The sequence below is a fragment of the Ochotona curzoniae genome, unplaced genomic scaffold (genome assembly GCF_017591425.1).
Source record: "Ochotona curzoniae isolate NIBS_2020 unplaced genomic scaffold, NIBS_Ocur_1.0 contig_1, whole genome shotgun sequence".
Taxonomy (NCBI): Eukaryota; Metazoa; Chordata; class Mammalia; order Lagomorpha; family Ochotonidae; genus Ochotona; species Ochotona curzoniae.
In genome coordinates, this window is record NW_024464918.1 from 25,639,441 (window position 1) to 25,665,280 (window position 25,840).

At 44.6% G+C, this 25,840-nt stretch overlaps 1 protein-coding gene across 5 annotated transcripts in view; it reads right to left on the bottom strand.

Annotated features, from left to right (window-relative positions):
• Positions 1-25,840, bottom strand: part of ARHGAP26 (Rho GTPase activating protein 26) — a 392,826-nt gene that overhangs the window by 179,065 nt on the left and 187,921 nt on the right. For 4 of the 5 annotated variants that reach the window (XM_041000639.1, XM_041000725.1, XM_041000551.1 and 1 more), the window contains exon 12: positions 10,160-10,196. The exons of the other annotated variant lie outside the window; for it this stretch is intronic. In XM_041000639.1, the coding sequence (XP_040856573.1) occupies positions 10,160-10,196 (37 nt within the window). The remainder of the gene's footprint in view (positions 1-10,159; positions 10,197-25,840) is intronic. 5 annotated transcript variants of the gene reach the window in all.

Sequence of the window (25,840 nt, forward strand, 5' to 3'; positions counted from 1 at the left end):
GCATCACAGGCTGAGGGCTACACATCCACCTGAGAGGGAAGGCACCTTTCCTCGCAGGCTTTTACAGCTGCAATAGCCTAGTCCACCTTAAAATCCCAAACCAGAACAGCAGTGACAGAGCAGGGCTTAACACACACTGCACTAACACCAACCTGCTTAATCAGGACCATTTGTCTTCTGCACAGATCTGGACATCCTGAGAATGAATTACAGCCCTGTGGCCTCAATTCTCCTCTGCTTTGAGGCCTGGGAGGTTTTGCACTAATTTCTCAACCAATCCTGATCTTCCCCAGCTTTGGAACGAGGAAGTGCTTGCAAAAGAAAAGCAACTGCCTTCCGTCCACTAAGATCCCTTTCTTGCCTTCATCCACCTGTCCTCCCACTGTGCAATACTCTACAGACTTAGAATGAAATGAGATAGATAGTTCTTGGGTCATAATAAACCATAAGACAGCAAAGGGCAGGGAAATGATTCAGACTCAGAGACTTCTGACAAAAGCCATGGTATCACCACAAACTGGCTGTTGATATGGCCATACCTTGCCTCGTGGATCTATTTCCCTCATTGGTAAGATATAGATGCTATGAAAGCGAAATAAGGCAATAAAAACAAAAGCACACTGAGTGGCTTTGAAGAGACTGTGCAGTGCCACAGCTCTATGTAGACAGACTCTGATTTGGCCATAATGTTGATGTTATTAATACCTCAGAGGGCAACAACAATTTGCTTATAACATCAGGCACCAAGGAGGCAACAATGTCCTTCCTAATCTTATTTAATCTTCCCAAGAAACCAGTATGTAAGTATCCAAGCTATCTGCACCTTACAGAAATTAATCCGGAGAAAATAGTCCTGGAGAAATTAATCCCCCAAAGTTCTGTCCTTGGTAGGTTGTGAACCAGGAATTCCAACCTCTGTGCATCAAACACCAGACTCAACACTAACCACTGCTCAACACCACCTCCCTGCTTGGGAACAGTAGTTTCTAGGCTCTAACAAGCTTAGCATACAGAATGGCACATGCATGCTCTGAAAACTCTGGTGGGAATGGGAATAATCTTGAGTGTGACCACAACTCGCACTCAGGATGAAGCCTGAGCTGTTACATCTGTATATGAAGTCAGTTATATCATCCATCACACCAAGTTCTTATGGATCAGATGACCAAATACATGGCAAACACTGACTATGCTGCCCAGGATATGGTATGTGTTCAGTAAACATGAGCCACAATCACTGAAAGCCTGCACTTGGTGTTACTGGAAGAAATCCTTTGGTTTCCATCTCAACAACTCCCTTCCACTGAAAAAGCTAAAAAGGCAGCCAGGGACCTGCTCACTAATGCTGGCTGAAGCACAAACTCAGATGCCAGAGGATGGTTTGTACCTGCCCAGGCTGCTGCCTGCGTCAGTGCAGAGCCCATGCCTGCCACCAACGGAAAGGGAGACATAAGCCAGGGTGGAGTCACACACTGGCTATATCCTTTAGCCTAAAACTGGCTGTGAGCTAGGATGGATTTGTAGACATCTGACAACTAGAATGTGTCTGACTACCCAGACAAGTCCAAGGAACATCATCACCAGGCACGTCTTCGAGGGGTGAAGTTTCATCAAACCAAACAGCTAGGAACCTAAATAAGACTATCACTGCAAAACAAGCTGTTCCTTCTCCTCCCTGTCTCCAGCCCCTGACCCACCAGGAACAGTAAACACACAGCTGGCTTCTCTCGGCACAACTCAAGGTAATGCAATCATCAGGCAGGCCACACACCTGTGCTGCACAGGCAGCTCATGAAGAAAAGTGGAAGGAAGGCAGCCCAGACTCCAAGCTAGAATGACAGTATCTCGCCCACCTGTGACTCTTGAATATGACAGCGGTGGCCATAGAAGCCTGCCTTGCACAGAAGGTGGAAGAAAATAGACTGACAAGGGCCAAGAAAGGTGTGAGGGAGCTGGAAGTAACACTGACAGGGTGTGTGTGTGTATGTGCTGTCACCTGGAGCTGGCAGGCGAGGATGGAAAGCTGGAGGGGAAGGTGCCTTCAGCTGACTGCCTCGTGGGCCAGTGCACAGCAGGCCAGGCCACCAGACCCATTAATGCCTCCCTCCTTCTCAGGTTTAACAGGGGAAATGTTCTATTTATAAGCCACCCGACCAGTGGGGACCTGACAGCTTGGATGGCTCTGATGCCAAAGGGATCCTGGTTACCAGCGGCTGCTTCCTCCTGCCTCTCAACTGTGGGTGTTCTAACAGCAAAAGGCCAAAGGTGACTGCAAGCGAAACAAAGAAAAAGAGGGGAAAAAGCCCTCAGCTGCTTTCATGAATGGGTGAATGTGGTACTGCCTGCAGGCTTCAGAAACTCTTTAAAAATAGTCGCCCTAAGCAGCCCCATCAAAGCTTTCCCAGCAATCTTCAAGAACGGATCCCCTTTGCTGTGTGACAGATGAAGGGGAGATGAAGCTCAGAGATGCAAGGAATTAGGCTCTCAAGAGGCATAGCAGCAGGCAGACGGTGGTGGTGATGCCCCGATCCATCCTCTCTAGGCCTTTAATGTCCTTACAAAACAAGACAAGCCTTACCGAAACATCATTGAAGAGTCTGGTCTAAACGACAACCCAAAGATTGATGAGTAGATGAAACAGCCACAACACAAAAAGCACCCCCCACAGTGCTGCTGGTCCCTGAGAGTGGGGAGTGGGCCATGTTCAGGGGCAGACCCCAGGCGTCTAATCACTGAGACATGTGACCCTGACTCTCCCAGCATGGCATGAGGGATTTGAGGAGCCACTGAGGAGTCTAACAGGATGCTCCCTAAGAAGGAATATGGGTTGGCCTTTCAGCAGCAAAAAACCACAGGGCTGGTGATAAAATTCCTTCTCATGCCATTGGGTGTCGTTATAATCCAAGAGGGCACAACACAGATTGCATGTGTATCAAAAGCAGCAGGAGGAAAAATGACCTTGGCTATTAGGCAGGCTCAGCTCAGCTCCCTTACTTCTTTCTAACTTTATTTTGGAGATTCATTTATTTGAAGGAGTAAGAGAGGAAGAGGCAGAGAGAAAAGAATCTTTCATGCATTGGTTTAACTGCCTACCTGGTGCCAACAGCAAGGGTTGGGAAAGGCCCAAGCCAGGAGCTCCACCTGGCTTTTCCACATGGCTGTCAGAGCCCCAAATATTTGAACTATACTCTGCAGCTTCCCTGCGCATTTAAGCAGGGAGTTGGACTGGAAATAGAGCAACTGGGACTCCTACCAGTGCCTAAAGGATACCAGCACTGCAAGTCCATCTCCCCTACTTCTTGACTATGCTACCTTGACCTCTGGAAGTCCATTTGCTCATCTGTAAACTTGGCTGTTGCCAACAGTATTTTTTTCAATTGGTAGCTATTTGTGTATCACTTTCAGGCTGGCTGCCAAAATCTTTTGTTGTCTCAAACAGACAAGAAAAAAAAAACCCTTCATTTTACATTAAGGCCAGAGTTAACCAACTATAGTCCATGGGCCAAATTCACCACTTTCAGTTTTGTAAATAAAGTTTGGTTGGCAAACTCCCACCCCCTTTTATTTCCACACTGCCTACACTGTAAGGGTACAGCTGAATCCTGAAAAACTGAACATACTTGCTAGCTAGTCCTTTACTGAAAAAGCTGACCCCTTTGCTAAAAAGCACAATCTAAAAAATTAGGAGATTTACAAGTGCTTATGTGCCCTGTCTGGTACACATTCAACTGAAAATATTTGGGACTATCTCCCAGGGTCTTGGGCAACATGACTGTGAGAAGTATAATCATTAGAATGAAATGAACACTCATAAGACTGGGCAGGAGTGTGCCTATCTCCTTTCTCTCTCCCACTGCTCTTGTCACCATTGTGTCACAGTTTTGCTGCATCTGAGGAGTCACCGGCACAGCCGAATGATGAGAAGAATAGCAACCAAGAGTACCAGGGCACAGACGAACTATCAGGCCAGATACTATACTCAACTTCAATCCTCAAGACAGATTTATGAGACATATGCACTATTATCCCCATTTTACAGAAACATAAATGGAAGCTCAGGGAGCAACACACAGGTTCCCCAGTCAAGTTTGTAGCATAATCATCTACACTGTTCAAGCAGAATCTGCCACATGAACACTGTTTTTATTCCACATGGCAGAATCGTTCCAGAATAAATGATCTCAGCTAGGTAAAGAATGCATCAAGTTGTTTAGGTCAATGTTATTAGTAATAGCAAAAATCTGTGAAAGACATCTAGAGTCCAACAATAGGAAATGCTTCCACAAATTAGGATGTAATCCTGTAACACAATGTTAAACAATCACCCCAAACCATACTTAGAAACTCTTCATGATATAGAAGAATCATGTTAAAGCAGAATGTAAGTAAATTCATTCAGTGTGGAGTCCCAAGGCTTTGGGCCGTCCTCAACTGCTTTCCCAGGCCACAAGCAGGGAGCTGGATGGGAAGTGGAGCTGCCGGGATTAGAACCGGTGCCCATATGGGATCCCAGGGCATTCAAGGTGAGGACTTTTAGCTGCTAGGCCACGCCGCCGGGCCCTCAGTGTGGAGTCAATTCAGTCAAAAATGTATATAAAACATTATGTGTCTGTGTTGGGGGCGGGGTGGGCAATGGCAAAAAGGAACTGCACCTGCAAATACAGAGGATTTCTGCCAAATTTCTGAAAGTTGTTCTGCTATAGTCCCCTAATATTCTGCAGTGAGTTCTTATAACTAGAGAAAATACAGTCTTAAATCTGCCTAGCAGTGAGCAAAGCAGAGACTCTCAATGTCCAGACTCTACAGGTGACCACATTTAAGTCAAGTTTGTGTTAAAAAACCTTTTCCCATCACTGTGTTTGCCTCTATCTCCCAAGGTGAATAACACATTTCTGCATGTTCTTCAGCATTAATGAAACACAAAATACGCTTATAAAAGCACTACGACGATCTACAATAAACCAGAATGAATGCAGGAACCAAGACTGGGAAGCAAAGTGGATATACTGCGTTTTCTTCTCTGGGGAGGAAGGAGGGTAGGAAGTTTCCATTTTTTGTTTTGTTTTGTTTTTAAGCCTATCCAGCTTACATGGAACCCATTCTGAACTCACAGGGGAATCCTCCAGTTCTGGGCATTTTGTCTGTATACTGGGTATGTCTGTAGACACAGGATACCACTGACCCAAGGGAGTTGGACCATCTACTGACTCCCAGTGGTCTGAACCTATTCAGAAGATGCCTGTTCATGCTGAGAAGTATTCATACAGCTCTGGACCAGCTCCTGTGAACAACTCGCAAAGCTGCTCACCGAGGAACTGTGGGAAGCGGAAACTCCTACAGTTTCATCCAGGGCACAAACAAGAAAGTGTTATACAACAGTATCAAATGGAATGAATGACAGCAAGTCATTTACAAAAGCCATATGGTCAGCATGACGCTGGTCCTGGCATGCACCAGGAGGTATGCCTGTAGCAATGTGGCATATGCCTTTGACCATCTTCCAAGTAACCTATGGGACTTGCATTAACAAGCCACATGAGGGAGGGTGGCACCCTGGAAGCAGGATAGGGGACTGAGGCTGTGCTCTCAATCTGTCAGACTCCAGCCTCCCAACAGTTGGCGAAGCAGTGGGAAAGCAGCTCATCCGCAAACCAGCTCGACCTTTCAGAGGCACACAGGCAATGGCATTGATCGCTTCAAAGCTGGGGCTTGGCAAAGACCGATTTAAAAGCCCGTCCTTTAGCTCCCACACAGAACAGGTCCATCCTCTCGGACAGGTTTCTAACTGTCCCTCACATGCACCTACAGGGGAACAGCAGCCTGAGCCTGAGGACACGTCACTTCCTGGCTTCTCCTCCTGCTTCTGACCCAGGCTTATTTCAAAGGAGAAAGAACCAATGGCCAGAGAGTCTCACAAGCATAGCCACAAGGTAGGGTGTGGAGAGGAAGGTTAAAAAAATATGCATTAGGGCCCAGCGCGGTGGCGCAAGTGGTTAAGGTCCTCACCTTGCACGCCTGGGATCCTATATGGGCGCCGGTTCTATCCCGGCAGCCCCGCTTCCCTTCCAGCTCCCTGCCTGTGGCCTGGGAAAGCAGTTGAGGACAGCCCAAAGCTTTGGGACCCTGCACCCGCATGGGAGACCCGGAAGAGGCTCCTGGCTTTGGTTCAGCATAGCATCAGCCGTTGCGCTCACTTGGGGAGTGAATCATCAGACAGAAGACCTTCCTCTCTGTCTCTCCTCTCTGTATATCTGCCCTTCCAATAGAAAAATAATAAAAATAAATCTTTAAAAAAAATCCAGACACACAATGCTGCACACAGGGTATGCAGTGGTCAGAAGTCATAATCTAGAAGCCCACAGAAAAACAAAGATCTGCTAACACAGTGCTGAGGCAACAAAGCAAGATGCAGAACAAAACATACAACCATTGACATAACTTAAAATATAGGCAGATAAAAGTTGCACACTTTAAAACTATACATTAGAATGGTGGTCTACAGGGGGCAAAGAGCAATGTGAGTAGAGAAGACAAAAGGGAAGGAATGAAAGAATGAAAAAAACCTAACGAATGAGTCAAGGAATCATAATGCTATAAGCAGGGGGAGTAATTCAACTAACCATGTCTGACATCTAAGCAGAGAATAAGGAAGAAATGAGGAAAGGAAAAAGGTTCTGCAAAATATGTTAATATATTTGTCTGCTGCCATACCCCCCTTGGCAACCGGACCATTTGGAAAATATCAGCGGCTGACAGACGTTATTTATGGCCCTGTCTTACAGCCCGCAGGCACTGGGTACCCTGAGAGAAACTGAGACGAAAGCAACAAATTCACACATATACCCAGCAAATTCCATTTTGCTATCTGCCCCTTCAAAACATTCTGGCTCCGTGATAAAATATCTGTGCTCAAATTCTGACTCAAATTTTTCTGAGACAAGAAGATGCTAGAAAGGAAAACTTTGGAATTCGGATGCTAGATGTTTGGAATCCGGTAGGGGGAAAGAAAACAAACAAGCAATGCTCACTCTGAAATTTATCAGATTGGTGTCTTACCTTTCAAAGAGTTTAGATGGTGACACAAACAGAAAGAGGGTGGCAGAACAATTAAGACCTGGGCAATAATGCCACCTGTGGCAGATGAGCCACGGCGAATGACTGCAAGTCCGGGGACTTGGCTGGGAGCCGGGCTAAGGAACAGAACAATGTAGCAGAGAAGTCCTAGTGGCAAAGGTGTTAGAAGGCAGCACCAACCCTGATCACCACCTGGCTTTGCCAGTTTGCAGATGTATCTCAAGGCTGGCATTGTGGTACAGTGGGGTAAACCACCATTCACAATGATGGCATCTCATGTGGGTTCTGTTTTGAGTGTCAGCTGCTTTGCTTTGGATCCAGGTCCCTACTAAGGCACCTGATTAAGCAGCAGCCGATGGTCCAAGTGCTTGCCACCCTTGTGGTAGAAACAGATGAAGTTCCAGGCTTTGGCCTGGCCCAGAATTAGCTGTTGTAGCCAACGAGGGAGTGAAAAACAGATGGAACATCTCTGTCTCTCCTCTTTAAGTCTGCCATTCAAATAAACAAACATAAAACAATAACAAAAAGGAAAGAAAAGATAAATGAGTCCTACCTAAAGTGCCCCTGAGAAAGCAGCCATTGTGTTAAGCCCACCTTTTCTCTAGTGATTGATAGATGGAAGAACGAGCTAGGAAATCATTACACACCAGGGAAGGCAACTCTTCGCATCCTGAACAATGCTATGCCAAATGCTGCAAGGGTCTCCGTTTCCAAAAGAGAACTCCTGGTTTTGTTCTTTCCTTGAAGTAGAATGTTCTTGGGGTGAATAGGAGCGTGTTTGGAGTCAGAGAAAACTTAGTCTAAACCGTGTATCCTCAATTTAGTAGCCCCAACTTCTACGACCTTTCAAGTAGGTCAAAAATCTCTCACAGGATGCTGGAAAGATTAGATAAGCTGATGGATGCAGTGCCTCCTTGTGCCTGACTCACCGTAGGTGACCCCTCGATGCTACCTATGATAGTTCTTATTGCAGACAGTGTAAACTGCAGAGAAAGATTGGATTCTAAACACGGCCAGTAGCTCCCCAAAATTCACTTCCCATCCTGATTTTCTGGTAACTTCATCTCCATTTTTTTCTAGTAAAGACCAAGAGTCAAATAATTCACTATTAAACACACTTGACAGCCTAATTTTTAAAAACATTAGGTCAACAAGATACTGCAGATGCTATTTTTGCAAATATATCTTCTCCTTCATCCTTTTTCAGAGACTGCTTATAATCCCATCATTTATTTTACCAGGCCCTTCAGATATTTAGACTGTCCCAAATGTTTTACTACTATTACCAATGTCCCAATAACATCTTTATTATCCAAACATCTTGGCACACTGGTCTAATTATTTTTTGAGGCCAAATTGTTGAGTCTAAGCATGCTTACTTTTTAAAGGTTTCTCAAGTGCCTTATGGAAATGGCAGAACCAGACAGCAAGTCCACCAGCTGAATCATGGTCATTCTTCACATCTCCATGTACTTCAGTAGGTGGAAGCATGTTCGGAAGGTCACATGGTGTGCCAGGGACTTTCTACCCACATCACTCCCAGCTCCGGGGTCCTTAATGACAGAAGCAGCGTGCTGCGGTCTGGGGACTGGCCTGCTTGGTGTCCATCCCCGCTTGTTCTGGTGGCTTCCCTGACTGCCCTTTCACAAACAACCCAGCTCTGGGTTTTGTGTAGCACTCACAACACTGTCAATCAAGGTGTGTTGTTTTCAGCCTGGGTCAGCCCAAGCCACATCAAGCTGATGCAATCTTTCCTGGGAGCCTGGATCTTGTGAAGAGTGAGGCAAGGGCCACAGCTGAGAACTCTGTTGTCATGCAAACATTATCCAGAAGACTCTTCCCATTGGTGTCTGGCTCCTGGGCCTCTGGGGTTGGTCCGTCCTCAAGCCTGATTCTCCTGCTCCTCCTGTCTCACTGAGTCACCCCACAGCCTTCCTGATTCCTTCACTGTTGTGCTGGTGGTATTTTCATCTATGTTAGAGTTGACTCTACTTGTTCTGAAATAATCGTGTGTTTCAGGAGTGTCAGGGGAGAACTACACGCCTCCTTATTACTCAAAAACATTTTCCCTTGCTCAATTTTTTTTGGGAAAAAAATGTGCCTCATCTTGTAAATACCACTCAACCTACCAAAGCAGCCATTTGGAATTACATAATAATTTATACAAAACTCATGGTAAAACCTGAATTTCAGAGAATAAAAGGAGGGAGGCAAGCTGTCTTCTATTAAGTTTCCCCCAAAAACTAGTTCATGTTTTGTTCACATGAGAGACATTGTTTCATCAATTTTCCTGACAAACCTGCAATATATGGTAGGGCTACATTTGGGTTGTTTTCCAAGTAGATTTTATAGGATTCCCAGAAACTTGGAAGGGGTTCGGGTTTTTTGTTTGTTTTTTTTTCTCAAATGTATCAAAGAGATAATGCCCCAAAACACTCGACCAGAAGCAGTTTGATTCTATTCCCACTGCCGACTCAGTCTATAGGTGCCCTTGGAAATCACGATTCGCCAGAGTGCTCAGAGCCAGCAGCAGGGGAAATGCACTGTGCATTGCACACAGGCTGCCCAAGAACAAGTGCATCCAAGAGGAATAGAATGACAGAGGCACCATCTCCAACAGAGGCCACAAGGAAAATAAACTTATTAAGCAATCACCTAAAACACACACAGGCGCTCCAGTCCTTTGAGCAAGACTGTGCAGGAGGCAATGACAACTCTGCCTTTCCCCCAGGATAAGGCTCTTGAGGAATTGGGTATTAGTGGATTAAGTGACTTTTAAGTGGTGAGTGGAGCTACAGTACTAGGAAGACCTAGGATTAAGTGAGATAATATACATGAGAAGCTTTGTCAAGTGTGAAGGGTCATATAAATGCAAGGTGTCATTACCGCCTTGCCAGCCAGGCTCACTGAACGTCCCCCTGCAGTCAGTGAGGTGGAAAGTCTGGGTGGAAGTGTCTCCTGCTGCACTGAGAGAAGTTGTCGCAGCATGCCCACAGCACCTCCTAGTGGTTCAGCTTAGAGGCAGCAACCCTCCAAACCTACTCCCAGCCCAGCTGCAGAACAGTCAGTCCTGCTTCATACTTACTCCCTTCGCTCTGATTGTCTTTGTTCGAATTGTAGACCTGGAAAACAGAAAGGAGACACTTACTCAGGTGCATCTGATGCCACACTACAGGTTAGCTGCAGGAAAAAAAAATTACCTTCCCTCTTTCCCCAGTTTGTGTCACAAAACTGGCCCCTCCCTATACAAGAACCCCTTCAATAATCATCTACTCCTTACTACTCCTTAGTATGTAATTATTCATTTTTTTACTTGAATTGTTCTTTACTGTGCATGAATCAGGATCACCTGCAGAATTTCATGCAAAAAATCATATTCCACTTTTTAAAAAAAAGCAAATGCACTACATGTATGGTAAACAAACAAAAAAAAAAAGGAAAAAGGAAAAACAAATCACTGAGCAAGAACTGTGCCTCAGGGGATGCACTGAGCCATTCACAATAAAGGATCCCCAGCAGCAATCCTCTGGGTGAGAGCTGTCAGGACCACTGCTTTATCAGCACACACAAGGCCCAGAGAGGTCATCTAAGGCCTCCTGGTCAGCCAGAGGCAAGGCCAGGACTCCTGCTGGTTGCGGACAGGTCACTTCTTACTCAATACCCTTTTGTAAATCTGAATGTTACAAGAATATATTACATTCACAATTAAAAGCCCTTATGTGATTTACAGAAAACCTAAGAGGGGAAGAGTGTCCCAATTTAAACAGGCAATGACATATTGCAAGGGTAGGCAAGCTTTTCCTGTAAAGGGCTAGACAGCAAATATTTAGGGTTTTGAGGGCCAAAAGGCAACATTGGTAACACACTGCACAGGCTCTTATGTAAGAAGCATAGAAACATATTCCCACAAAATATTTACTGCCAAGTTTTTAAATTTGATGACTGAGTGTAGTTTTTAGAATAAAAGTCTGATCAGAAGAGCTGAATTTTTAAAGAGAGAGTATGCCATTTTAACTGAGATGTAAAATCATATTCCCTATCATCAATCAGCTCCAAATCATCACTGGAACTCTGGGCTTGGCTCAAGTGCTATCTAAAAGCATAGACGGGTGGGCTGCAGATGGTCTGTGGTTCACAGCTTGCCCACTCCAGGCATGTCATCATCTTTAAATGCAAGCCTTTCGTTTGAAAAAGAAAAATCCGCAGTGCCCAAAACCTTCTTCAGGGACTCTGCGAGGTACAGAAAAACTAGGATGAAACTTGCCAACACCCTAATACCAGCAGCAGCAGCGAAGGTTAACCAACAGTTCCACTCAGTGACAACCATTCAGTTAACCTCCAAATCTCTGAAAAAAGGTACAGTAATGTCAAAAGGAAATTTTTACCAGCTAAGAAACATGAGTGGGAACGGGTATAATTTGACTCTTGGATTCCTGTGCGTCCATGAGGAAAGTCTGTTGCTCTCTCCAGGCCTCCAATGCCCTGCCAGTAAACTCCAGGAGTCGCCTTGGAGGTCTCTGAATTATCACACTCTAAATACAGCAAATCACCACACTGTATTATCAGTGTTCATTTCCTTAAAAAGACTAAAGTTGCACAGATGCTCACTGAAAGAAAGATAAGCAAAAAGGGCAGCTGCACAGGCATCTAAAGAGGACTATGGGGCCCACTGCGGTAGCCTAATGGCTAAAGTCCTCGCCTTGCATGTGCCTGGATCCCATATGAGCGCTGGTTCATATTCCAGCGGCCCTGCTTCCCATCCAGTTCCCTGCTTGTGGCCTGGGAAAGCAGTCGAGGATGGGCCAAAGCCTTGGGACCCTGCACCCATGTGGGAGGGGAATAATACTATTTTGGCAAGTAATGTTTTTCATCCATCTCCAGTCAATGCATTTCTCCTATTAAATTCAAATATTCATTACAATTTTTTTATTTATGTACTTTTATTTGAAATGTAGAGACTGTTGTCCATTTACTAGTTTACTCCCTGAATACCCGTAAGAGTTAGGGTCATAGACAGGCAGCAGGAACTCAATCTTGGTTTCCCAGGGGAGTAGCAGGGACCTGAGACCTAATCTTCTGTCTCCCAGGATGTGTGTTTGCAGGAAGTTGCCATCAGAAGCGCGACTGGAACTCAAACACAGGCATTCTGTTATGAGATGCTTATGTCACAAGTGGCACTGTAAGGACTGCTTCAGATTCCTTCCCCCTAGAGTCAAAACATTCTATCCAAGAGGAACTGGCTCTTCTTTACAGATGGCAAACATCCAGAAGGAAGAGTGAAACACAGGGCTTACAGCACTCCTAATTAGGTGGTGAGTGGATGCTGAATTACTCTCCTCCAAAGGTTCCGTGGGCCTCAGGACAGCCCTGCCTGGAACACCCAAACATTCCCCAACTGGAGACCTGGGAGCAACAAGCCAAAGGCACTGCAAACATGCAGTGCTCAATCCTCTGAAGCCTGGCCATTCATATCTGTCTGTTTTGGGTAAATTGGCCCAGGAGAATGAAGCTAACAAAACATGTGTGCCAGCACTGTCTGATTACAGACTATCAAGGAAGGTCCAGGCAGGGGAACAGCATTAACATAGCAGGGGCCAGATGGTGGCTGTGAACAGCACAGGTAGGTACGACTCTGCATACCAAGTACCATACCTGACCATATACTTGTAGCCACCATATTGGATTCATCTAGTGGCATTTTCCTTTACAGGTAAGAATGTGAGGCTCAAAGAGACCACAGGATTACCCACAGGCGCATACTGCTGACTGCTGTACTGTTTTTTGTGCCTCTACCTTTCCCTGCAGTGACACAACAAACATGGTTCCCACTGTGAGGTTCTATACATCTACAGTGGTGAAGCGCACACAATTCGCCCTTTAGAAGCCTGCTCTGAGCCCAGATGCTCACAGCATCAGACCAAGGCCAGAGAACAGCGCAATGTGCTGAAACAGCGTGACTGTCTTGTGACCCACAGAGTAATCAGGTTCATGCAACTACTGGTGGGTCTCTCCAGGGCCTCTGTCTTACTGGCAGGAAGCCAACTGCCCAAGATCAACCCCAAGGGTTACTCAACAATGCTTGAACTGTGGCTCCTAGACAGGCTGAAACAATTAACCACAAATACAACTGAAGCTGAAGTCTGTCCTGGGCCTGTGTTTTGGTGCAGTTGAGTTAAGCTATTGCCTACAACACAGGCATCCCTTATCAGAATGCTGGTTCAAGTCCCATCTCTGCTGCTGCCTAGCTCCCTGCTAATGAGCCTGGGAAGGCAGTGAAAATGGCCCAAGTGCTTGGCCCCCTGCCACTTACGAGGGAGACCTGGAAGGAGTTCCTGACTCCTGGCTTAGGCCTGACTCAGTCCTTGCTGCTGCAGCCATTTACACAGTGAACCAAACACATGGAAGATTTTCCTATTCTCTCTCTACTGAACTAACATTTTGCTTTTCAAATAAACCAAACAACACACTTAAAAAAATAAAAATTATTTTTGTCCTGCCCTGCTTAGACAGGACCTGATCACATGAAAATCTCTTTAAGTCTCTAGTTTTTCATTCTTGGAGGTGGATATGCTGTAGTTGCTACTGAATGCTTAACATGAAGATTTGTTAAATATCTACACCAGTGAAGAATCACATATATGCTTCTAGAAAATAGAAATTACATGTGTTTATCTTATCAGAGTCCATCTACATATCATTAAAAATAACTACATAATAATTAATTAATGATGAGGATGACCAGATACCATGCCAAGCATTCTATTTGCATTATCTTGCTCAATCCTATTATGCCCATCACACAGATGATAAAATTGAAGCATCACACAAAGTTAGGCAACTGGAAATGGGTAAAATCCAGAGAGGAACTCCCATACTCTGTCTTCAGAGCCCAAACACTTAACCACTAACCACGTGATAATGAAGACTTTGTGATGATGACGACAATAAATGTGATGGGATGCTGTGGGCAGTGAGGGCAGGTGAGTCAGGCCAAAGCTAGCCGGCCCCGAGTCAGAAAGAAAATGAAACTGGGAGTGGCCTTCTGACGGCTGCCCAAAGCGGGTGCCACCAACCCCTGGAACCATCTGGCACCCAACGCACAAGTAACACTTCATATCCTCTGAGCCTGAAGATAAACACCAGGGCAGGAAAGCAGGTCTTTAATAAAAATTACAGGGCACAGTGATTCTACGAGCCTTTACCTAGAATGCTGCTACAATGCAAGTACGATTTAATATCAAAGGAGAGTGAATAAAGCCTTCATACATCTCCTCCGTGCTAAGATGTGATTTTGCAATAAACTCTGCTCACCACCGAGCCAAGTCAATCCCCACGACCCCCAAGAATGGAGAGCAAATACACGGAGCCATCTGGGTTCCCGGAATGGGTTTCCATGGGTAATCTTTAGTGCCATTATCCCGGTATACTGAAAAACCACGGAGACGTGCTTTTTTCTGCTGAAAAATTTTAAGTTAAGGACACAAGGAAATCAATAATGAGATGAAACCATCTAACTTTTCTCTTGGACACAAGCTGCATGAGCCCGTGGCTGCACTCTTCTCTGAGATCAAAACCTGCCCAAAATAAAGGGTTTGCCCATCTACATTCACAGGCAAACTGATGTAGAATTTTACTCCCACTGGGATTGGACTGTCTTCACCTCAGTAGCTGTCCAGACACTCTGATTCCCTGAGGCCTCCTGCCTGGAGCACCTGAGCCCCTCCCATCAGGCTGCTGCCCTGAGACCAACATGGGAAATTGCGGGACAGGGCACGCCACACAGCCTGCTTCTGCAGCTTCAGATCTCATCATGCCCTCACCGCGTGCCGCATAATGGATCCACCATGGCCAAAATCTGCCTTTTGGAATTGTTTCATTGCCGACAGATTTGTAGCACTCTCCAGCTTGGGTCAAAGTCCAATTTTACTGTGTAGTAGCTACAGACATCAGTGAATATCTGTAAGTTTAGTTTGGCTTTCAATAAAAAGGGGATTTTAATGCTTCCTATTTCTTGGGGTTTTTGTGAAAATTATGTGGAATAATAAATATATTTAGCATTGAATGCAAATCCTATGGTCAACAGCAAGCGTTCCATAAAGATTAACCTCCATCAGTTTCATCACCATCATCCTTTTTTCCTCCTTCTTGTCATACTTTTTATTTCAAGAACAGACCAACCAACCTCTTCTCTTGATGGCATGTGCAAGTGGCTAAGGAAGGGGATGTAGTACGGGAATCCAGTGGTATAGGTCTCATCAGCACTGTAATGCAACTACTGAAACTCAGGAATAAAGGGTGGGAAAAGACAACCATCTAAGTCCAACTTTCAGAATAATGGACCACAATTCTTTTAGCAGCAATCAAAAATAAAAACAACTGCCTCCATCAACCACATTTTCAACTACTAATGATGTGCCATGCACTATGCCAAGAGTCTTTAAGAATCATTCTATTTTATCTTTAGGACCGACCATGCAGCACTACTGCTGTGTCTGCTTCTCAGCTTCCTCTACGTTAACTAACTTCCCCAAAGCTGTACTGCTAGCAAGTGATGGAGCTAGGATTTGAACCAGGCAGAACCCTCTAGAGTTTGTACTCAAACATAGCTTCATACAGCTTCCCACCCAGTGCTATTTTCCAGAGGAAAAATTACTTGGAAATTAACAAAGAACTCAAGACAAGCTAAGCAGTAATTATGATGGCAACAATGTGATCATTGTGTAACAACAAAATTTCCACCCAACTTAAACACAACAGTGATTCTACAAACTTCCAATTAATACACCTATGGGACTTATTGAAAACCACAACCAGCTTGAGACATTTGAAAATGCCCCAAAAGCATCCTTTCTAAAAACTCTGAGCACACACAGAACTGTCCGGGGCTGCCCAAACTGTGTGGCTGACTTCACAGCACAGTGCCACATCGGAATACTGGGCAAACTGGGGGCTAAGTTTAGGAACTGTTAATAACACCCCCTGAGAAGTTGCTAGCAAGACTCCTTTGTTCTAAAAAACACCACACATAAAATCTAATGATGGACGTGAATGTTTGGATCAAGAACACCTCTCTTTTCACTGGCAAGCCAGAGACCACCCTTGGAAAGTTTTTGAGAACTTGTTGAATCTAACTAGTATGTGGCTAAAAATAATTGAGCAGGTAGAAGTATAAGGGATACATTGCTTATCCAGGGGGCAAGGCTTAGGAGCTAGGTGCTGGTACCCCCTTTTTCCAGCCCCTCATCTCCATGTCTGGGCAATGAAAGTGCTTAAGAGAAGAGAAATAAAACAGCTACTGCTAATTTGCCACTTCTTAGCCAGCACCCATCCCATTTCCCTTGGCTTTCCTTTTCTGTGGCTACTGGCATTTCACCTGCTGTCTTAAGACTCTCTTTCAAGCGAAATTATCAAAGGTAGATGTATGGGGCAGCAAGTGAAGCCTTTGTTTGGGACACTTGCATTTCATACAAGAGCACCAGTTAGGGTCCCAGCTACTCCATACATCCAACCCAGCTTTCAGCTAACGTGTCTGGAAGGGCGCAGAATATGGCCCAGGAGTGGTCCCTGCCACTCACACAGGAGACACAGGTGGAGTTCCTGTTTCCTGCATTTGGCCTGCCCTACCCTAGATTGTTGCTGGCATTTGGGCAGTGAACCAGCAGATTGAAGACACCTCTCTCCATCTTTCCCTCACTTTTTGCCTTCCAAATACATAAAATATATCTTTAAAAAGAAAAAAAAGTGTAAACATAATTTTAAAAAAAGGAAGTGTTGGTTGGCACTGCCCAATGATCTGCTGAACTAGTGCCCAGATCTTGCTCTTGGGCTGTAGTTTCCCATCCAGAGGGTTTGATCACTGGCATACAGTAAGCCACTCATACTAAAGGAATAAGCAGTTTTTGAACAGAATAAATAAGAGAAGCTAAAATTTTTAAAAGTGCCCATGCTGGCGTTGAAGAGGCCAAGGCCCTAGCCAGATAGCCGAGGTGATCAGACTGACAGCTTCAAAGCAACTATGTCTCATTCTTCACAACGTCGGGCAAATCAATCTTTACCTTTAAGTGCAAATGAAAATACAACATTTAGCTCTTACAAGGAGAAGATATAAAAGAGACATATCTAATTTGGCTTACCACAAGGCTATCAAAACCCCTCCCATCAGCATTCACTTTCTACAGTCACAGTGAAATGCTAGCTCTACACCCAGCAGGTGAAAAATAAATTTGCCAGTCTCTTAGGAGCCCATGGGGATATGGGTGAGTTCTGAAAGGAGTGCTAAGGGTTCCTGTGCCAAAGCCCACCCCCTCCCCTGCCCCCTGTACAGTCAGAGGCATCCATTGATCAGGCGATCTGTTGCAAAACAGGCCACCAAAACAAGACCAAACGACCAGGCTCTTCAAGCCCCAGGTCTTTAGACACCCCCTGCAGTCTTGCAGCCAGTGCCTACAAACTGCTGCTTGCAGGGCAAGAGGTGATAACAACACGGATCCTTTCAGTTAGTTCAAGCACTGCCTGCTGCTTTGAGCCTGACAGGTAACAAACTGCTCCCACTCATTATCCTGTACTTCATTTTCCTAACCCCACCCTGATGGCCAGTCCATGTGGTTAGGTTTGCCAACGTCATCCAGACTGTATTACATCTCACTGCGTATGTGATCTACCTTAGGACAAGTACAATCAACAATATTCACTTTCAGTACATTTTTAGGCCAAATGTTGGGACTAAGAATACATGACTGGCACTTTGGTGTGGCTAACTGTACCACCATGTAGGCAAAAGCTGAGTTTATAAGAAGGAAAATGGTGGGAGGGAGGGAAAGTCAAAGGAAAGCAGGGCTCCAGTCAGAAAGAAGGTGCTATGAACCTTGTACTCTACACGCATTTGAGGTGTGTCCCTGCACTGTCTGCAAGTCAGTCAGTTGCCTACAGTCAAGAGCTGTGGCAAATTTAAAAATGGATGGGGGGGCTGCTTGAATTACAGAGAATTTTAGAAGGAAGGAGAAACTACACAAAAATGTCAAAAAGGGCACACACACACACACACAAACTATACTTTCGCAATTCATAAGTTTCTCTTTCTGTCTCACATATCCAATCACTTTGAAATTTTCTACTTCCATCACAATTGTAAATTTGAACCTATACCTTATTTTCATTTGATTTCCTAGTGTTTCAGTGTCCAGAGTTAATTTCTTTGCCTTCTCACCGGGATCCCGACAAAGGCTTTCTCTGGAGTCTTCGCCAGGGTGTGTGCTCTACTATGTCCCACACATTGCTTCCACAAGATGCATTTTCCTACGCACAGCATTGCTTACAGAGCAGACGCCCTTTCGAGATCACAACCCTGATCTCCCAACTCCTCAAGGGATTTCACTTAGCGGAATAGGAGCATGACTACTGGAAAGAGAGAAGGTCTAGGTGGAATGTGAGGAAGGCCGACTGCATTGGGATGTAAGTTACCCAGAGCAGTAACCTTACCCAGCAGGTCCCTCACATGCAGGAAGGACTAAGCTCATTCAGAGGCAGCCCCAGGCATCCCTAGTTTGAGAACTTCCAATGCATTTGGGGTTTCATTGTTGCTGGCTGTCTTCCCAGGCCTTGGGCAGCTTCTGTAACAGGGGAAACAGATCTGGTGGTGGACAGACTTGGCCCTGGGGTCCGTTTCCACCCTGTTGGAGCTCTGTGACCTTCGGTGATCATTTCCCACTTCTGAGGTTGTTTTCTGATTCTAAAGCAGATAACACTTCATGAGTACTAGGGAGAACTAAAAGCAGTTATCCCCAGAGCGCTCAAGCATCTTACTTCTCTTTTCCCTATGCCTGATGGCTGCAGTCAATCTTGACCTCTGATTTTATGGACCTCTCAGGGTCCCCCAGTCTGTCCTACACAAAGTTACATGCCTAAACACAAGCTCTCACTATCTGTAATTTCCGACCCAATGAACGCCTGGATGATAAGGCCGGTCTTGTTCATCTAGCAGAAGCACGGGTGTACCTGGCATCCAATACGGTGCTGGGCATACACTCAGTGCTGGGAAAATTACTGCTGATTAAAGGACAAGGAGCTTGAGCTAGAGGAAGCACACTCCTCTGTCCCAGCCTTCCTCTGCAGGTTGGGAGCAGGTCATGGCGACCTTGATGAACAGATTATTCTTGCAGCAATGCTTCCACATTTTTGAGTGTCGCTGACATGTTACTTATCTGTGAGCAATCTCAAACTAAGCTGCTATAATTTCAAGAGGAAAGGTCAAACAGCACCTCATGGAGTGTGTGGGTTGTAGGGGATATACCCAGACAATTCCGCAAAGTGGTAAGCCATGTGTTTTTTAACTTGTTTTCAGTCCTGGCGAGTGAGGCACTTGATGTTTCTGGGGCCATCCACCAAGATTGTCCTGGGTGCTCTCCTACCCACTTCCTGGGCTCCAAATTGAGTGTTACATAAGCGTGGTTGCCATAGCTATCACTTAGGAAGGTTTGTTGTTTGACCCCAAGAAAAATTCAACCTCAAACCAGGATAACACTGCCTCTCTCGACCACAATAACACAAATAATCTACCAAATTCTTCCAAGTGTCAAGAAAGAACTACTGTGTTTTTGGGTAACAAGCAAGCGACAAGAAAAGGAAATGCTGCAAACGTATGCAATTTCCTTGCATTTCAGACTCAAAAATCCTGAAAAGCCCTATAAGCAGCTTCTTTAGCTTTCAACCGAGAAGAGAGTCATGGCCAGTGTAAACAAACACTGGATACATAAAAGGACCTACATAGTGCACAAGTCCAAGACGTATTTCGGGCATCTTTCAAAAGCTGCAGCAGGGATCAGCTCGCTACAGAGCAAACGCAAGGCCAGCAGGTATGCAAGGATGTGCTGGGTAACGATGAGCGTGTGGTGTCTGACCCCCACACTTCCACGCTGCTTGCAGACGTAACATTCAAAACCATGTTTGAACCCGCTAGTCCAACAGCACGTGCTTCCATGGAGAAAGGAACCCACTTTTCACTGCCCAGGAAGGGGATCAAAAAGGAAATGCTACACACAGACTGTCTTTATGCAGTCCTCTACCGCCACACCATGTCTTTGGAAATACTTACACAGCCTTATTGGCAGAAGAGAAAACTTTGTTCTTTCGTGCTTGGAACACTGCAAAACAGAAATTCCTCAGTGCAAATGTCGGGTCCCAAAGTGGGAGCTCATGAGGTTCTCCGGCTGCCTGAGCAGGGCCGTGCCCAGAAGAAACCACAGCCACTGGGTGAGTCACACCCAGGGCTGCTCTTTCAACTTACAGGCCCTGCTTCCTTCAAAAAAAAATTTTTTTTTAAATATATTTTTATTGCAAAGTCAGATATACAGAGAGGAAGAGAGACAGAGAGGAAGATCTTCCGTCTGATGACTCACTCCCCAAGTGACTGCAACGGCCAGTGCTGCACTGATCTGAAGCTAGGAGCCAGGAGCTTCTTCTGGTCTCCCATGTGGGAACAGAGTCCCAAGGCTTGCAGCTGTCCTTGACTGCTTTCCCAGGTCACAAGCAGGGAGCTGGATGGGAAATGGAGCTGCCTGAATATGAACCAGCGCCCATATGGGATCCTGGCACATGCAAGGCAAGAACTTTACCACCAAGCTATTGCGCTGGGCCCCAATATTGAGTTTTATGGTGTCCTTACATGTTTTACATGTATCCTCTGTCAAATGTGTACTTTTAAAATTTTCTGCCACTCTGTGGGTTGCTGACTTTCTCAGGGGTATCTTTTGATAATCATGAGTTTCTTATTCTGATGTAGTCTTTTTGTTTGTTTTTGAGAGAACTACTGCCTCGCATGTCCTATTAAGAGATTTCTGTGAACCCAGACTGCAAAGATTTGTCCTATGTTTTCTTCTGGAGGTTTTATAGTTTTAGTTTCAGTGTTTATCACCCATCCTGAATTAATTCCTCACGCTAGCCTTGTTTGTAAACATAACTACAGGTGTTCCTGAGTCACAGCCCAAATCTGAAATTCACTGATTTAAAAGACAAGCTTAGAAACAAGCAGCATTGACCTACATCACTCCCCCACTCCTTCCCTTCCAGTTATCCAACAATGGAAATAATACACAAGACCATTGAGCTCCTTGCAATATTAACAAAACCAACATTTGCCTGCTATCAATCAGCTCTCAGAACAAGTAAGTGTGCTGAGCATCACAAATACATCTATAAATGCTCATGTGTATTTGCAAGGTTCTCAGTTAACAACAGGGCTACCACATAGGCTGTGATCTGACAGCAGCCAGCCCAGGGACCTGACAAGTATGCTGATCTTACCAGTTTCTGCCTTATTACGTGACCTAACCAAACCTTCTCATGACTCTAAATCTTAACCTTAAAAAAATGAAAAGAGAGGCCTGGGGCCAAGCTGTATCATAGCACATTAAGCAGTGGCTTGCAATGTCAGCATCCACACTAGTGCGGTGGTTCAAAGACTGGTTACTCTGCTTCCAATCCAGCTCCTGCCAAAGTGTCTTGAAAGAAGGGCCATGTACCAGGGCCTCTGACACGCATGTGGCTGAGTAGGATGGGTGTTCCTGACTCCTGACTTCAGAACGATCCAGTTCTACCTGTTGTAGTTATTTGGGGGGCCAATTGGCAGATCTCTGTCTTTCTCTGTTGCTCTGAATTTCAAGTAAAAAAATCTTAAAAGGAAGAAAAACAGAAAGAGAGGGACCTGAAACAGACTAGCTTTGAAACTTCAGACTCTGTTACTGCCTATCATTTTTAATAACCCACCATCCAAACTCCTCTAAGTCCTTAATGGCTGTCCACGCATAGTAAGAGCTTCGTGTTAGGGGTAGACATTCTGCACAGCATGTTAAGTCTCTGCCCACAATAACATCACCTCATATAAGTTCTGGTTCATGTCCTGGCAGCTTCATTTCCACTCCAACTTCCTGCTAATTTGCATAGCAAAGTATGCAAGTGCAAGTAGAAGGTGGCTCAAGTGCTTGGGACCTTGCATCCACATGGGAGACAATGGAAGAGTTCCAAACTCCTGAATATCTGAGGAACAAACCAGAGGATGCATTCTCTCGTCATGTTTCTCTCTGTAACTTTACTTTTCAAATAAATAAGCGTTTTTTAAAAAGTATTTCATGTTACACTGAGACGATCACAGCTTGCATCTTGGCAGCAAATAGCTAAAAACTGAGTTGCTACCAACTAGATCCTACTGATATCCTAGGCATTTCAGAGGAACAAGGAGTAAGAAATAATAAGGAAAGCGAAGTGGGATTACAAGGTTGCTGAATGCAGCTCACAAAGTAATATGGCTTAAAACTGAACTGAGCAAAAGCTGTTGTTGCTATGTTCAAACATACCAAAAGCACACAGGACCTAGCCCAAGCCTCTGCTGTTTCTTTTCTAGAGAGAGTCAAAGCATGCTATATACCCAGCGCCCCCAAGCTCCAACCACAAGTGTAGGCAGCAGCCAGAGGTGACTGGAAGACTATGTGTGCTGGGGTTCCCTCCCAGACAGAGCAATGAGAGACAGGGACAGGATTTGAAACCATGGTAGACAAATACCTGCTCCAGAGGCAGTGCCTGGTGCCTTCCCTGGAGCATCTGTTATGGATAAAACCTGGAGATCCTACTACCTAAAAGAAGGATAAGACAACACCAGCAAAGCTGCTGGCACAGTGCCTGACATATATGTAACAATCGCTCTGTAAACAGTAGTTAATTGTCACTTTTCTTTAAGGATTTATTTTACTTATTTCAAAGTCAGATTTAGGGAGGAGAGAGACAGAGACAAAAACCCTTCCATCTGATAATTCACTGCTTAAGTGGCTGCAATGGCTGGGTTCATCCAGGCAAAGACAAGAGCCAGAAGTTTCTTCTAGATCTGCCATATGGATGCAGGGACATCTTCCAATGGGTCATCTTCCATGGCTTTGCCAGGCACATTAGCAGGAAGCTAAATCAGAAACGGAGCAGTCAGGTACCCAAATGGGATGCTGACACCATGGACAGTGGCTTTATCTACTACACTCAGCACAGGCCACCCTGCTTACCCCCTTACAGAATCACCTTATCTAGTAACTTGTACCTAACATTTTAAAAATAAAAACATTTATTTTATTAGATTTTTATAGAGAGAAGGAGAAAGAGAGAAAGATCTTCCATCCACTGGTTCACTTCCCAAATAACTGCAATGGCTAGAGCTAAGCCAAACTGAAGCCAGGAGCCAAGAGCTTCTTCTGGGTCTCCCATGTGAGTACAGGGTCCTTAGGACTTGAACCACCCTTCACTGCTTTCCCAGGCCATAGCAGGGTATAATTCATGGTCAGAATCATAAAAGGAACTGGCTATTTCTTAAATCTGCCAGATGCTTTTGTGTCTAAAAATCCCGTTTTCCATTTTTTTTTATTGTTATTAACATTGTATTATGTGATACAGTTATATAGGCACTGGGGATTCCCCCCACCCCTCCCCCCATAGTGGATTCCTCCACCTTGCTGCATAACCACAGTTCAAGTTCAGTTGAGATTCCTTCATTGCAAGCATATACCTAGCATAAAGTCCAGCATCTTATTGTCCAGATAAGTTCGGTGGTCTCTTGGGGAGACCTTCTCTGGTCTGAAGGTAGAGCTAACAGAGTAAAGTTACGGTCAGTTAAAAGCCCCAACAAAACATCAGCATCAATATACAACGTTATGGAATTAACTGACATAGTATTGAGTAAACAATATGTTAAAAATAATGCAAGTTCAATTCTTCAGAAAGTCCTTATGCACCTCCCTAGACTGTCTCTGACTTCCTAAGACTGAAATCATTTCTGACTGTTCAAATAGCAGTGTGTTGGGCACTGATCACCTCACATCAATCTCTTCCACTCTGAAGTCACAGCAAAGAAATAATTTGTCTGTGGGGGTCCCAGTGTCTTGCATATAGTAGGTATTTGATAGATACTAAATGAACGGCATGAACCAATGACATCAAAAGTGCTACCAACACACAGCTCAGAACCAGCTTACAATGAACATTAAAATGCCAACCCAATTGCCCCAAGTGGCAATGTAACTGAAAGCAAACTGAGGACTTGAAAGAGTTCTTTAAATCTTGGAAGAACAAACTGCCATCTGCCTACTAGCATTTTAAGCATCAAATTGCTCACTTACACTTGATTGTAACAAGAGAGTGAAACATCAGGATCAGACATAGAATCCAAATTTCCTTATCCCCAGTAATGTTTCAGCCATGAAAAAAAAACGGGGTCTTAAACTATTGAAGCTTATAACACAATTTTGACTACAAAAACAGCTGGCTTTTACATACTTTGCATGTTCTAAACAATCACTACCTTATTACTAAAATCACTTTGCAGCATCTCAAATATATTATGAAATAATGAATTACTCAATTAATAATGTTTACAACCCTTCAGAGGAGAAAAAAATCAAGGCAGAATGTTAATTATATTTTGATGCAAAAACAAAATCTTAGGTCAGTATTTACCTTAGAATGGAGCTGATCTGAAGCAAAGTCATGGCCATTATATGTAAAAAGGGCTTAAACATTTAAGAGTAAATATGTCAGGAGGTAAAAATGGGCAGAGAATAAATGATTGACAAAGAAGCAGCAACATTCAATAAACTTGGGGAATATTCAAATTCAATAGAAAACAGAAGAAAAGTTCAAAACCGTAATGACATAGAGGTGCCAGCATTACAGTGTAGCAGTTTAAGTTGCCTTTTGAGACTCCTGTATCCCATACCCACTGATTCAAGTCCAGGCTGCTCCACTTCCAACCCAGCTATCTGCTAATGAGCCAGTGAAAACAGTGGAAAATAGCCCCAAGTGTCCGGGCCTCTGCCACCATGTGGGAGACCCTGACGGAGTTCTAGGCTCCTGGCTTCCTGTTGGCCAAGGCCCAGCCATTGTGGCCTTTTGGGAAGTGAAACTAGAGGACGCCCCCATCCACTTCAGTCTCTCTCTCCTTCCTTCCCTACCTGTTACTGCACCTTTCAAATAAACAAATATTCGAAAATAATTCAGCTTTTTTGTCTTTTAAACAATTACAGATTTCTTCTTAATTGATAGCACCCAACACAGACATGGGCTGAGAGAAACACATATGTGACACTCAGAGGTATAAATTGGCAAAGTGTTGATGGATAGCAAGCTTCAGAAATGCATACGTGTCTTCGCCAAAAACATCCACTGTACTGAAGTTAAGCTAAGAAAACAAACACAGACAGTAGCCCCAAAACTGGGCAATATGTAAACTTCCTGTGAACTACATGTATGTACCCAATTTTCTGAGGAAAACACATAATTTTCTGATATCATCAAAAGATATTCTAAATTACCCAAAGATTTCTGGTTACAGAATAAAGTACAGAAAGACAATGCAATAGGTGCTGCTAGGTTTCCGTATAAGGTTCATTTCCCCTTCTTTCTCAATGGTGAGCCCCTGATCTGTACTATACTACCTACTGCTTACATAGGAAGGTATCCTATGGGCCATTAGACATACGCAGATTTCTGGAAAGCCTTTGTTTCTCTGCCTCATACACACATACCACTCCTGCCCCATCTGCCCCCGACTGCACCAGGAGCAGCAGGTGCAGCAGCCATTTCAAAATGAGGAGCCCGAAAGCACAAAATAGAGGAGCAGAAACACGGGAAGAATCTGGGTCTGTCAGCTTCCCAACACAGCCCCACCTGTCCCAAAGACCCCCCACCCCCATCTTTTCAGACTGCCGTTAGAATATCAGTTCCTGGCAACAAAGTTCCT